Below are 12,204 nucleotides of genomic sequence, written 5' to 3'. Positions count from 1 at the left end.
CTGACTGGCCTTACATCCCTTATAAAAGTTTCCAATTGTAAAAGCAACAACAGGTTGCTTATTGCTGAAAATAAAATGTTTTACTTGTAGCTTTGATAAACCAGTATAAATACACTGCACTGTACAACCAGAAGGACTGAAAAACAGCAATCGGGGTAGCATCCAGTCCCAGCGATTCGTCCCGATTGTACACCATGTTCACACTGCACCAGAGGCAGACTAAGCAGGAAGCTTCAGAGGCAAGTTTATCAGCCCTTTCCATTGTCAAGTGTGAAAATATGTGTGTCTGCCAGGGGAGATCGAGGTTTTGTTCAGAGCTAAATAATTCTACCCAGTTGCATCAAGCTTGAACCAGCAATGATCCCTGATTTTATGCCTTGTGTGAATTATAGCATGCTTTTGAAAAGGGTATCTGCTTGTCCTCTTAACATCTTCTTGTCATACATAAGCAGGAGCACACTGCGAGGCTATCAATGCCTCTGTGCTTTAGGAGCACAAAAGGAGTAAGCTGCATGTGATGATCACCACTCAGATACTCAGAGGGGAACCAGTTGCATCTCTCAGGTCAGGGCAAAGATATTTCCGCCAACGAATCAAAGGAAAACACAAAAACTACAGACGCCAACATAATGCTGCAAATGACTGGATCAAGTGAATTATTCTATACATTTACTGTACTAATACAGCAAACACATTTTTGTCCATGCATAAGTGACAGCTATATACATGACAAAGTCATCATTATGTTAAGTAAATATTGATTTACAGTGGCAGCACATTAAAACGTCCCCAAATAGTTTGTTTCCTTAATTCGAGAACTGAAAGAAAATATTTTATTGTTTGTTAATTTATTTATTTCTTTATTTTTGTATTTATTTTTGTGAACGAGGTGTCTTGTTTACCAGATATCTGAACTACCTGCACATGTGGGTCCTCCTTCTGGTGCAATGTACTGTAAACGTAGCCATTAGGTCTCTCAGGGCTCCTCTGGAAACCCACTACATCTCCTGTGTGGTCCAGTGGTTAAAGAACAGGGCTTGTAACCAAGAGGTCCCCGGTTCAAATCCCACCTCAGCCACTGACTCATTGTGTGACCCTGAGCAAGTCACTTAACCTCCTTGTGCTCCGTCTTTCGGGTGAGACGTAGTTGGAAGTGACTCTGCAGCTGATGCATAGTTCACACACCCTAGTCTCTGTAAGTCGTCTTGGATAAAGCCGTCTGCTAAATAAACAAATAATAATAATAATAATAATAATGTGTCTGTTTGTATCAGATTAAGTGAATTATACCCTGTCAGTGTGTATTGGGATCCTGACACTTCAGTTCAGTGTTAAAGCAGGCTCTGGGCTCTCCTTAGCTGAGCTCAACCATTTATTTTCATTAATTTTCATTCATTAAACCTGCATTACATTTTTGTATACAGAACACAATAGGGCTACTCTGCAGCACTGATGCAAATTGCTAGATTCTCAAAGCCATTTACTTCAAGTAGTTAGTGATTATTATTATTTTTTTTTCTGAAAAGAGAAGCCTATATCTATGCCTCAGTGACATTGTCGTCTGCCATTGGCAGGTGCCAGCTTTGTGTTTGTGTCTGTGGGGCCCCTATGAAAGAGCCCTTGCACACAGGCACAATGCAAAGCACCCGCTCAATGCAAACAGTACACACAATCACATGATTCAGCCTGATAGGCTTTGTTTTGCTTTGTTTCAGGCAGCTGAAGAAGGCAGATAGCCGAAACATGTCTACTGGACTGGAGATTCTTTAGTTTTACTCAGAGTGGCTGTCAGTGTGGACCTACATGCTCTAATATCAAAAGTATTTTAATAATGTATTACTAAACTAAGGAAGGTTATATAACAATTACAAGGTTATCAAATAATTAAAAAAAAAAATGATGTAGAAGAAACATAAAACATGCCACTAACTGATTCCACTTTAATTGCTGAGACTTATTTTTAGCACAGCTTTGCAGTTCTCTTGCCTACCCAAAAAGCACAGAGCAGCTTATTGTAAACTGAAGGGTGGTGATGCTTACCGTGCAGTTGCCTGGCCCACACCCTCTCTGTGGTAGGTCATAAATTAAACTTCAGGAGCATGAAATGTTCTCCTAAACAGCATGTAGATCCCACCCTCCTATAATTTCATGCTATCGTTAGCCGTACTTCCAAAGCAAAAGTTACAGTGTTGCACTGATAAACTGTAGGCTTATGGGTATGGGTCTCCAGACATCAGGACTGTGGCTTGTTTTTATTAGTCCTACAGGGCTGTGAATAAGGTTAATTTCTGTGTGGAGAGGCCTGCTGCTCTGGTTAACAATGCTTTCACTTATCTTTATTCCTTCACCTGAAACACCAAGGCAGCCATAGGCATATGCCTACTGTTATAAATAATTTTGCCTCTTCAGACATAAGCAAGCAAAACACAGGCTGTAAAAATGTTCAGTCAGTCTGGATGTTACCGGAGGTGCATCTCAGGTAATTGTCATTCCAGTGAAGCTTGACTTTTCCAGGAGTAATGTATGCATGTTTAATAACTACAAGCCTCGCAACACCTGAAGTCTGGGCATTTTTAAGATGTCTTGACATTAAGAGGCACTGTTGTGCTTTGTCGAAAGGTGAACTCTTAAGTAATCTTCAGAGCCTGACTTGAAAGTGCTGTCATCTGTCATTGTGCTCCTGTGCAGCCTGCCCAAACAGCAAGCAAACCTGATTTAGCCTTCATTTCATAGTGGTACAAGGGGCAAGGGGCACAGAACGTGGCACTGATATTTGTAATGAGATGCAGTGCATACTGTATTTATAGACCACTGTTTTACTAGCTTTTTGCTTCAGTGAAAAATGTGCACCATTATAAATGTAAGGACTTTCAATGTTGCGAAACCAATACAGTAGCACAAATAATGTTGTCTAACTAATAGCAATTAAGTCAGAGATTAACAGGTGCTTTTCATTTGCTGAAACAATGGACAGATGGCAGTATACCAGAGAAAAAAGGCTTTTGAAATCAGTTAAAAAAAGAAAATGGATTTATGATTTCCCTGGGATTTAATTAAGGAAACACATTACAATATAATACATAATGAGGAGAAGTTCATAACATTTTCATAAAATGCCTTTGTGCTTTGTTTGTTTAAAAGTTCATGACAAGACTGACAGCAGATTCAGCACAATGCCAGAGATAAATTCACAGCCCTAATAAAAAATAAAAGAGGAAAATGAATATTTTCCAAGGTTATGGAATTCTCTAAAACACTGGCATGGCAAGAATGCACTAACAAAGCGCAAATGCAGTCAAAAATAAATTAAAGGTCTGGCTCAAACATTGTATTGCACTATACGATAAGGACATCGATCACACATTGTTTTGAGTCATTCTTTGGATAGAGCAACTAAGTGGAATACAAATAGTCATAGCTTGGAAATGGTCTAGAGTAGCAGAGTTTTGAATGGGACACTCTTAACAATTGATCCTAATAAATTATACAAGGTCCTGCTACAAAATAGTGGTTTGTCTAAGATAGTTCGGGAAAACATAGGAGAACGTTGTGCATCAAGGCCATAGAAACAACTTCTGATAAAACTGCTGAGACCTGTTGTACTGTATTGCCGAGTAGGTAATTCTGTTGCAAATCAATTGGAGCCATTGCAGGTTTATCTATTATCTTAAACACACACACACCTGAACATAGATACCCCATGCATCTATTGTAAGCAAAAAAAAAAAAAAAAAAATCGATGGAATTCCCCAAATTGTACTGCAATGGCCTAATTTCTAATCCTGCTATTGTTTTAGAGAGTTACCTGCTTCTTTATGACTTCCGTCACTGTGGTTAACAAAAAGTTCCAAGTGATGTCTGTGTCATCCTAATGCTTTATGACATTGGGCATTGCAGAGAGGTCATTTCCGCCTCCACAGCCATGGTGTAATGCCATTACAATATAGACAAAGTAGTTGCTGGCATGCCATTATAGCTTCAGTACCGACTGAGGGTTACAGCTGGGCAGACCATCAATTATCTAAAGTAGTCTTAATGGATCTTACTTACTTCATCGGTTTGAAAAGCGCTTGTCCATAGTTTTGGAATGTCATGATGAGTTTAAGCTGGGTGCCTCCCGATTTCATAGCTGTCAGGAAAAGACAAAAACAGGTAATTTAGAATAATTTTAGGGCAATAGCTCAACAGCCACCCAATAGTAACAAAATGGATATAAAAAAGATCTGTGACATTGGTTTCCCAGCGGTTAAAACAATTTGGCAGTTAATGGTTCATTTTCACTGTATAGACATGGTCATGGAACTTAATTGAGAAAATCATAGAATACAGTTGTGTACCACACATTAAGATAATAACTAAAAGTGTACTGTCTCTAAAGTATATCCAAGAAACATAAAATGTAATCCTGACTATAGCAGTGGGTTTTTAGTGACTATAATTTTATTTAATTTGCCCATTCTACTGAGCCACTGTGGTCAATCAGATGATGTTCTCATAAGATAAAAGACAGAAAACCATTTGAATACCAGTGTTGTACAGCTTGGTATGGTATGGTTAAATAGAAAAAGTACAGTGTACAGATGGGGTTTAAAAGAGTGAATCTCTGGGCATGCGCTACACCAACACGATCATAACAAATTCATGTTCCAAATGTGTGTTTGTTGTGGTAATGCTACTGAAGGCACAGGGCCTGTTTGTGATGAGCCCTAGTGGTGGACTGAGAATGATGTTCTTCTTTGATATTGCAAGTACAGAGTGCAAGTCTGTAATAAAAGCAGTTTCCCAGCTTCAATCATTACAGCTTTGATGTCGGTGAAATCAGCAGACCCTCTTCATTGACTTGTTGTGTCTTGCTTCTGTTAGTGCTTGTCTGCTGATTATTGAACTCAGATCTACTACTTCATTTGAAGTCAGCTGTTATACATATAATTTGAGTTGAATTAAAATGAGAAAACTGCTTACTGACCAAGGCTGGTTGTTGCTTTTTTTTATTAGATACTTCTTAAAGCTAAAAGGAGAGGAGGACATCATAAATAAATGCTTATCAGCAGGGATCCTAGGAATCTGTTTGCTGCGGAATAACGTGTAAAAACACAGATTCATGCTGAAACGTACCTGCTGTTTACTTCAGTATCCAGTGCGTTGTTACTACTGAACAGGCTGTTTAAAGATGCTGAAAATGATAAAACTCATCCCTAAAGATCAGGTCAATGAGTGTGGCAATAGCCATCCAGGTGACAAAGACTAACTCGGAGATAAACTAATATGAATACTTTATTATTATTATTATTATTATTATTATTATTATTATTATTATTATTATTATTATTATTACTGAAGTATTTGTAATGTTTAAAGTAAAATGGTAAGTTTGTTTATATTATTGAGTGATGGCACTGGTGAGCGTGTAACTTCCTTAGAATTGAAAAGTATACCAATAAATACTTCCTGTGTTAAGTGTTATTCAATAGTTCTGTTTGCGTATTATTATTATTTATTTCTTAGCAGACACCCTTATCCAGGGCGACTTACAATTGTTACAAGATATCACATTATTTTTACATACAATTACATTATTTTTTTTACACATTATTTTTACATACAATTATCCATTTATACAGTTAGGTTTTTACTGGAGCAATTTAGGTAAAGTACCTTGCTCAAGGGTACAGCAGCAGTGTCCCCCATACGGGATTGAACCTACGACCCTCCTGTCATTAGTCCAGAGACCTAACCACTACTCCACACTGCTGCCCTTATAATGTGAAGGGAGGACTCAATTTTTGTCTTATTTTAATTGCGTAATAACACAGAATTTCATTTTTTTAAAGCAGGAAAATATGATCTCTGGTTATCAGCACTTAAATGATTACATGTTTATAACAATCTACCTTTTGTATTGTCTCCCATGCTTCTAAACCACATATATTGACGCAGCAGGGAGATCTTTTGCATTGTAACTTAGCATGAATCTTTTACAGGAAGAAATGTAGTTAACTTGCTCGTAAGGTAATTGCATTCAGTTTCTCCTCTATGTAAGCTGTTTTCATGTTGCTGCATATACATAATTATTTGTTCATTTTTGTATGTGTGCACGTTTGGGAGCATTCCAACTATTTCTTGGATACAGCCAAGTTCTCTTGGATTTAATCCAAATCCATGTACCATGCAAGAATCCGGCACATTATTCCACCGGTTTCATATGGGGAAATATTTCTCTGTTTTGTGTTTTTTTCATATTGTTTGGTAGCAACTCAGTAAACATTACAACACTGTAGGAGCCACAGTTCCAACAGCAATGTATAGAATAGAGCTTGTTGTTTTACAGTTAATAACAATCCAAAGTATAATCTTCAGCAATTTAGAATTTAGGACCAAGCTGAACTAGTGTTTTTGTTTCCCATACATACACCTAGAAAATATACATAAGGAATGCTATATGAAAAATAAATGCAGTACTTATGTATTACAAGGTTAAACAAGACACCATTATGCATAACATTTTGTTCATACTTCTGGTAATTGTATATCTTGGTGTATAGATTGACATATTTGACATTGAATGTTGAAATCATCCCTTCTTTGGGAACATTAAATATGCATCGGCCAAATTATTAATGCTACTTATAGACCAGACCTATAGACTAGAATAGCAAACTTCCCCATTATTCAAACATTTCAACCTAATGGAGCTTTTTGAATGATTTATCAATGACGGTCGCCATAACAGCTTTTAGATTCTGATGTTATCAACTAATAGGAGGACATGGTGGCTCAGCAGAAAGGTTACAAATGAGAGGAGGCCATTTGGCCCATCTTGCTTTTTTGGTTGTTAGTAGCTTATTGATCCCAGAATCTCATCAAGCAGCTTCTTGAAGGATCCCAGGGTGTGAGCTTCAACAACATTACTGGGGAGTTGGCTCCGATATTGGGGGTACTCATCCTGTTGTAAGTGCTGTCATTCGGATGAGATCATGAATAAACCAAGGTCCTGTCTACTCTACTGTGGACATTAAAGATAAAACTGTGTTCTAAACCCTTCCTATCCTACAACTTCAACAGGTTTTCAGTTCCCATAACCTCTGTATGGAGGGTAGACATTCTGGAAAACCAGATACTACAACTTAGTAGATCTTTCTGGTGTAAAATATCTTCAATATTACATCTGTGTTAACCTGGCAATAGATCTTTAAACCATAAACCCCCTTCTTGGCTTTTAAATGCATTATTACGCCTCTTGCATTTGTCTCAAGCTCTGGGTTTCCTTTATAATTATAGCACGAGAAGCCTTCCTTTACACAGCACCTACTGGGAACGTCAGCATTGGACCCAATCCACTTGCCCCCTGACCTTGAGGAAATGTCAGCCTGGAGCTCACTAGTGCTGGAGAATTATAAGACATAATTGCTTCAGACCTGGAGTAATTTTCAGGGCTGGCTTCTTTATGAGTAAGAAGTTGGATTCTCCCAGGGCTACTTTTACTTTCATTGATCTCATAGCACACTATCACCAAGAGAAAAGCGGGAGATCCACACAAGCAATGCCAAAGTGACATCATATGAGTTCTAATTTATACATTAACAACACCATGCAATAGATGATTATAAACATGCAGCCTAACTCAAAATCAGAGACAAGCCTAACAAATATAAAAGAACAAGATTCTATATGATTTTCTATTTTTATCCCACATTACTACAACTAATTTAATGATACTGCCTGTCCAGTTTTATTTTTTAAGTGTCACAGAGGGAGGCTGTTTAAGTGTAAGAGCACAGCCATTGCTTCGCCAGCACAGAGCAGAGGGACGATGTTAAATAAGTGTAAGAGCACATCCACCGCTTCACCAGCACAGAGCAGCTGGAGGATGTTAAGCTCATACGCTCAGATATCACAGCTGCACATCAGTGACCTTGACAAGATTAAAATAAAACATTAATAAACATAACTTTAACCACAAAGTGACTAAGTGACTGGAAGAGGATTTAAAATGGAAATTAAGCCAAGGATAGGAAAATAATGTATATGTAATGCTAATATGGCTTTAAGGTTACTGTTCTCTGTTCTCTTTCATTGTTTTAAAGTGTTTCATTTTCTGTACTGGATGATCCTTGGGGTAGAAAGCTTCTTTGACTTGTCTTTGAATCACACTGTAGACAATTAACCTTCAGTGGCTCCACGGAACTTCTTTTTTCATGTATGGAGAAATGTCAGCTCATTGGCATAGTCATTCGGAATGAGGAAGTACAGACAGAACCAAATGAGATGGAACCATCTGAACCACACTTTGGAAAAGTTTGAGCTTACAACACAGAATTAAGTAAAACAGACAACCAACTCCACAAACTCACTGAGATAGTGTCTGTTTTGTTGATACAGTATGACATTTCACAATGTATAAAACATAAATTCAGGCAGTATATACTATGTCTGTATGTCTGTATGTCTGTATTTATTCATGAAGCATCTGTATGTACAGAACATTACTCATCATGCAAATCAAACATGAATACATTCATCCAGTACACATACTTGATGAGGTGTAGACTTACCAACGCTGGTGATTTTTTGCGAGACTAGATCCTTTAACAAAGAATCGATCACTGGATTGTGCCTGGAGTACAGCTCATATCGATTAATCCCAATGTGGAATTTTAACCAGTTTGGATAGGAATCTGCGGAAGGTTCTCCAGTTGGAACATACTCCTCTTCGTCATTCCCTTCATTTTTCCTAAGGATTAAAAAATATATAATTAAAATGAATACAGTCATTAAAAATAAAGAATGATATACAATTGTGTACAAAGGTTAAACAGTTAACAGCTTTAAGATGAGTGGGTAAATATTTTGATGCCTGTGCAACCACGATACTACAGGCTGTGAAAGAAAGCCAAAGACATTTCTTTTCAATTTTAAGATCTTGTGCTTAAGAACCGAATAATTTCCAACAAACTGTAATTCCCATTGTGCAATTGTATGATAAGTGTAGCACTTTAGCACTCAGGTCATTAAGAGGAGTTCAGTTACACAGTATAAACATTCATTAGTCCTATTGCAATGCAGGTTTTGCTTAGCTTGGTGAAATTGCCCCTGATAAATAAGGATTTGTCATCATCATCTAAAACATAACCTAATATGCAAGATTGCAACATTTTAGTTGCAACATAGTTACACACCTGAGTGACTCAGAACTGCTAATGTACATTTTAAAAAGCTGGATGCAAGGTAATCAAGAATAGTGATTTACATAAGTTATTTAATTAACATTACAGTACCTTATAAAAAAATACAGTATTTATTATTCCACATTAGTATAATGCAAAACATACTGACTACAGTAATTTGGACAGATTATATCAAACGTATTCTTTACAATCGCATATATAAAATAATATCCCTACTGTAGTAGAAATATAAATATATCTAAAATGTTATTTTTGCACTTGTCATTTATTTCCGTATTCCTAATTCTCTATATATGATACACTGTAAAAGTCAGAAGATGTAATATGAACAAAAGGAAGTATGTAATTTAATAGCATTCATTTAGATAATGCATTTACAAAGCAAATGATTTTGTTGAAGTAATAAATGTTTTAAATCCTTTGTAAATTTCAATGCCTGTGTCTGCCTTTCAGGTACGTGCTGATTCATTGCATCCTGAAACCAACGCCAGCATAAGCATAAGATCTTTTTCGATTCCCGTACACATCTTTTCATACTCTCATAAGTATGGCTTGAATTTTTCGGTGTTTACTTTCGTTTTAACAGTTTGCCTTTAAGTCTTAAGCCACTACAGGCTAATTATGAGACCATTCTGTTAAATTAGCGAGAAAGAACAACACGAAACGGACACATTGGAAGCTACCTAGTTCCCAGGCAAGTGCGAGAACCAAATGCAAGTTAAAGTAGCATCTGGGGGAAGTGATTAATGTCATTGCTTGCTCTTGGGTTCGAATTATGAAGAAGGTGAAACAGAATCAGCAAGTCAATCAGGACATCAAGGTAAAAAGAAGCGACTTTGTTTGCTAATCAACAGTTTAATTAAGTTATTGAATCGGCTCAAAACACGGTCACGTGAACAAAAATAAAAACCTAAAACTTCAAGCCCTGGTTCTTTCCGTTTCAAAATGCTGTATCTGCGTCTTTCTAGTGCCAAATATTTCAGCGGTTTTTCTGGCACTTACTGTCTTTACAAGTTTAATAACTTTAATTCCGTCATCTAGGGAGGACCTTTTGTTTCTCCACGTTTTCTCTCTTCATTTACAAGAGAGCGCTGTTGTTTTATTGATTACGGATAAAAATAAAAAGCTAAAGTGGTTACCCTATTCCTTTGAATTTAGGACGTACCATTTAAAACCATATTTTTCTTATAATAAAAGCCCTGTGTAAGGGTGCTTAGTACAGGTTTGAGTCTGTTGCTGGTTAAGAGAATTGTGGTCGCTGGTCGCGTTACACAGGTGGTCGCTTAATACAGTTAAATAAAACCACAAATATCATTGGGAGGAATTTAAAGTGTTAGACCCGGTGGTCGCTAAATAAAGGTGGTCGCATGAGCAAGCTTGACTGTATACAACACATTGCAAAATCATGGCAGCAAACTACAGTTAGATGAGCCAATCCTGTTAAAGTAATTGTTGCTCCAAAATGGGTCATATACACACACACACACACGCAATTATGGGAATAATTGTACATGTCAATAATTCAAAATGTATGTCAGCATCTCCTTCATAAACTCGTGTGTTCTGGGTACATTACGAGTAACAGTATTACGAGCACAAGAAAACTTTCATACGATAAAAAACAAATTATAATAAAAGTATATGTTAATGACATACTCCTATTGTGTTATTAGAGCCCTGATTCTTTGTAACATTCAACATATTTTTCCATTCAGTAATGCATGGCAAAATAGTGTTTCGCTTACCATTCTGGATTCTCAGCCGCTTTAGGGTTAAATCTGATATCAGTATTGACATTAAATAAGGTGTCCTCTTCAGTGAGTCCGGGGACCTGGATTTTGTAAAGGGAGTGCTCAAACAGAACGTTCAGTTTCGAGTATCCCATAACGGGTTCAATTTTATTGGTATTCGTGTCCTGGATAAACTGTTTGTTGTCATTATTACCATGCTGGCTATATTGTTCAAGTCTTTTAAAAGCCTCGGTTTTGTCCGCTGGTCCTGTATTTTTTTCTAGTGAATGGGAGGACAGGTTAGAGCTCGGTTCATTGCTAAAATCCTGAAGAATCCTCAGGGTGTGCTTGTTCGGCCAGCCAGATTCTGCCCCGGTCCTGGCACGCTGCTTGCCCCAGCTCTGAGGCTCTTCGCTCGGTCTGTTTGAGCAGGAGCATCCGCTGTTCCCCGCAGTACCAGGACCCGCCGCCCGCTTCTCGAGTTTTGGTAGTAAATCGATCATGATGTGCATGGTACATGCGATCAGAAATACCATCAGGATTAACACTCTAAATTTGCGAAACAGTATCTTCTTCATCTCGATAATATGTAGCCTATATAGCTTTAAAATAATAAATACACATAAACTAAAAGTAGCACACCTTGAGCTCCAGTACTGTTTTATAACTATAAAATAATAAGCACGAGCGAGTGCTTAAAATAATAATACATGCATATATGCATATACTTGTTTAATGTTATTTAGCTTACGAACGTGACAACGTATAATTAGAAAAGCCTTAAATTAGAAAAAGGTCATTTTTTGGGGGGGGGGGGGGGGGGGGGGATGTCGACTAGAAAAAAAACAGAGCCAGGTTACTTACTAGAGAAAAAAACGAAAAAAACAAACAAACAAACAAACAAAAAACGATTTACATACAGCTCTGAAGCATCCTTGCTACCGCGTAATGGAAAAGAGATTTCTTCATATTGTGTATGCGAATGTTCTTCATCGATAGCTATATACAGAACTCAAAGCACGGTTTTAATACCAACATAATTATCCATAGTATTCAGTGCAGGTTCCTACAGCGACTCTCCATCACCAGAACCAGCCAGAACCTGGACACTGCAGCCCCTTGATTCGCTTTCGTCTTCTTAACGTGCTGAATGCATTTACCCAACCTGTATTTAATAAAACGTTGTTCCCAAAATCTTCCGCAAGGCCTGATGCTTTAAAACATGCGCCTGTAAAAAAAAAAAAAAACAGCCTCAAAAACCGCTACACCCGAACTGTTCCTTTCGTTAC

At 37.4% G+C, this 12,204-nt stretch overlaps 1 protein-coding gene across 1 annotated transcript in view; it reads right to left on the bottom strand.

Moving 5' to 3' along the window:
• LOC117431033 (extracellular serine/threonine protein kinase FAM20C-like) overlaps nucleotides 1-11,714 on the bottom strand; it is a 45,039-nt gene extending 33,325 nt beyond the window's left edge. Inside the window, exons 1-3 of the mRNA XM_034051614.3 lie at nucleotides 10,931-11,714; nucleotides 8,553-8,731; nucleotides 4,051-4,129 (exon numbers count right to left, since the gene is read on the bottom strand). Coding sequence (XP_033907505.1) covers nucleotides 4,051-4,129; nucleotides 8,553-8,731; nucleotides 10,931-11,493 — 821 coding nt within the window. The 5' untranslated portion in view covers nucleotides 11,494-11,714. The remainder of the gene's footprint in view (nucleotides 1-4,050; nucleotides 4,130-8,552; nucleotides 8,732-10,930) is intronic.
• Between the last annotated feature and the right edge of the window lie 490 nt (nucleotides 11,715-12,204).

Source organism: Acipenser ruthenus, chromosome 22 (assembly GCF_902713425.1).
Source record: "Acipenser ruthenus chromosome 22, fAciRut3.2 maternal haplotype, whole genome shotgun sequence".
NCBI classification, from domain to species: Eukaryota; Metazoa; Chordata; class Actinopteri; order Acipenseriformes; family Acipenseridae; genus Acipenser; species Acipenser ruthenus.
The sequence above is the reverse complement of the archived record's forward strand: the minus strand, read 5'-3'. Positions and strand labels throughout refer to the sequence as shown.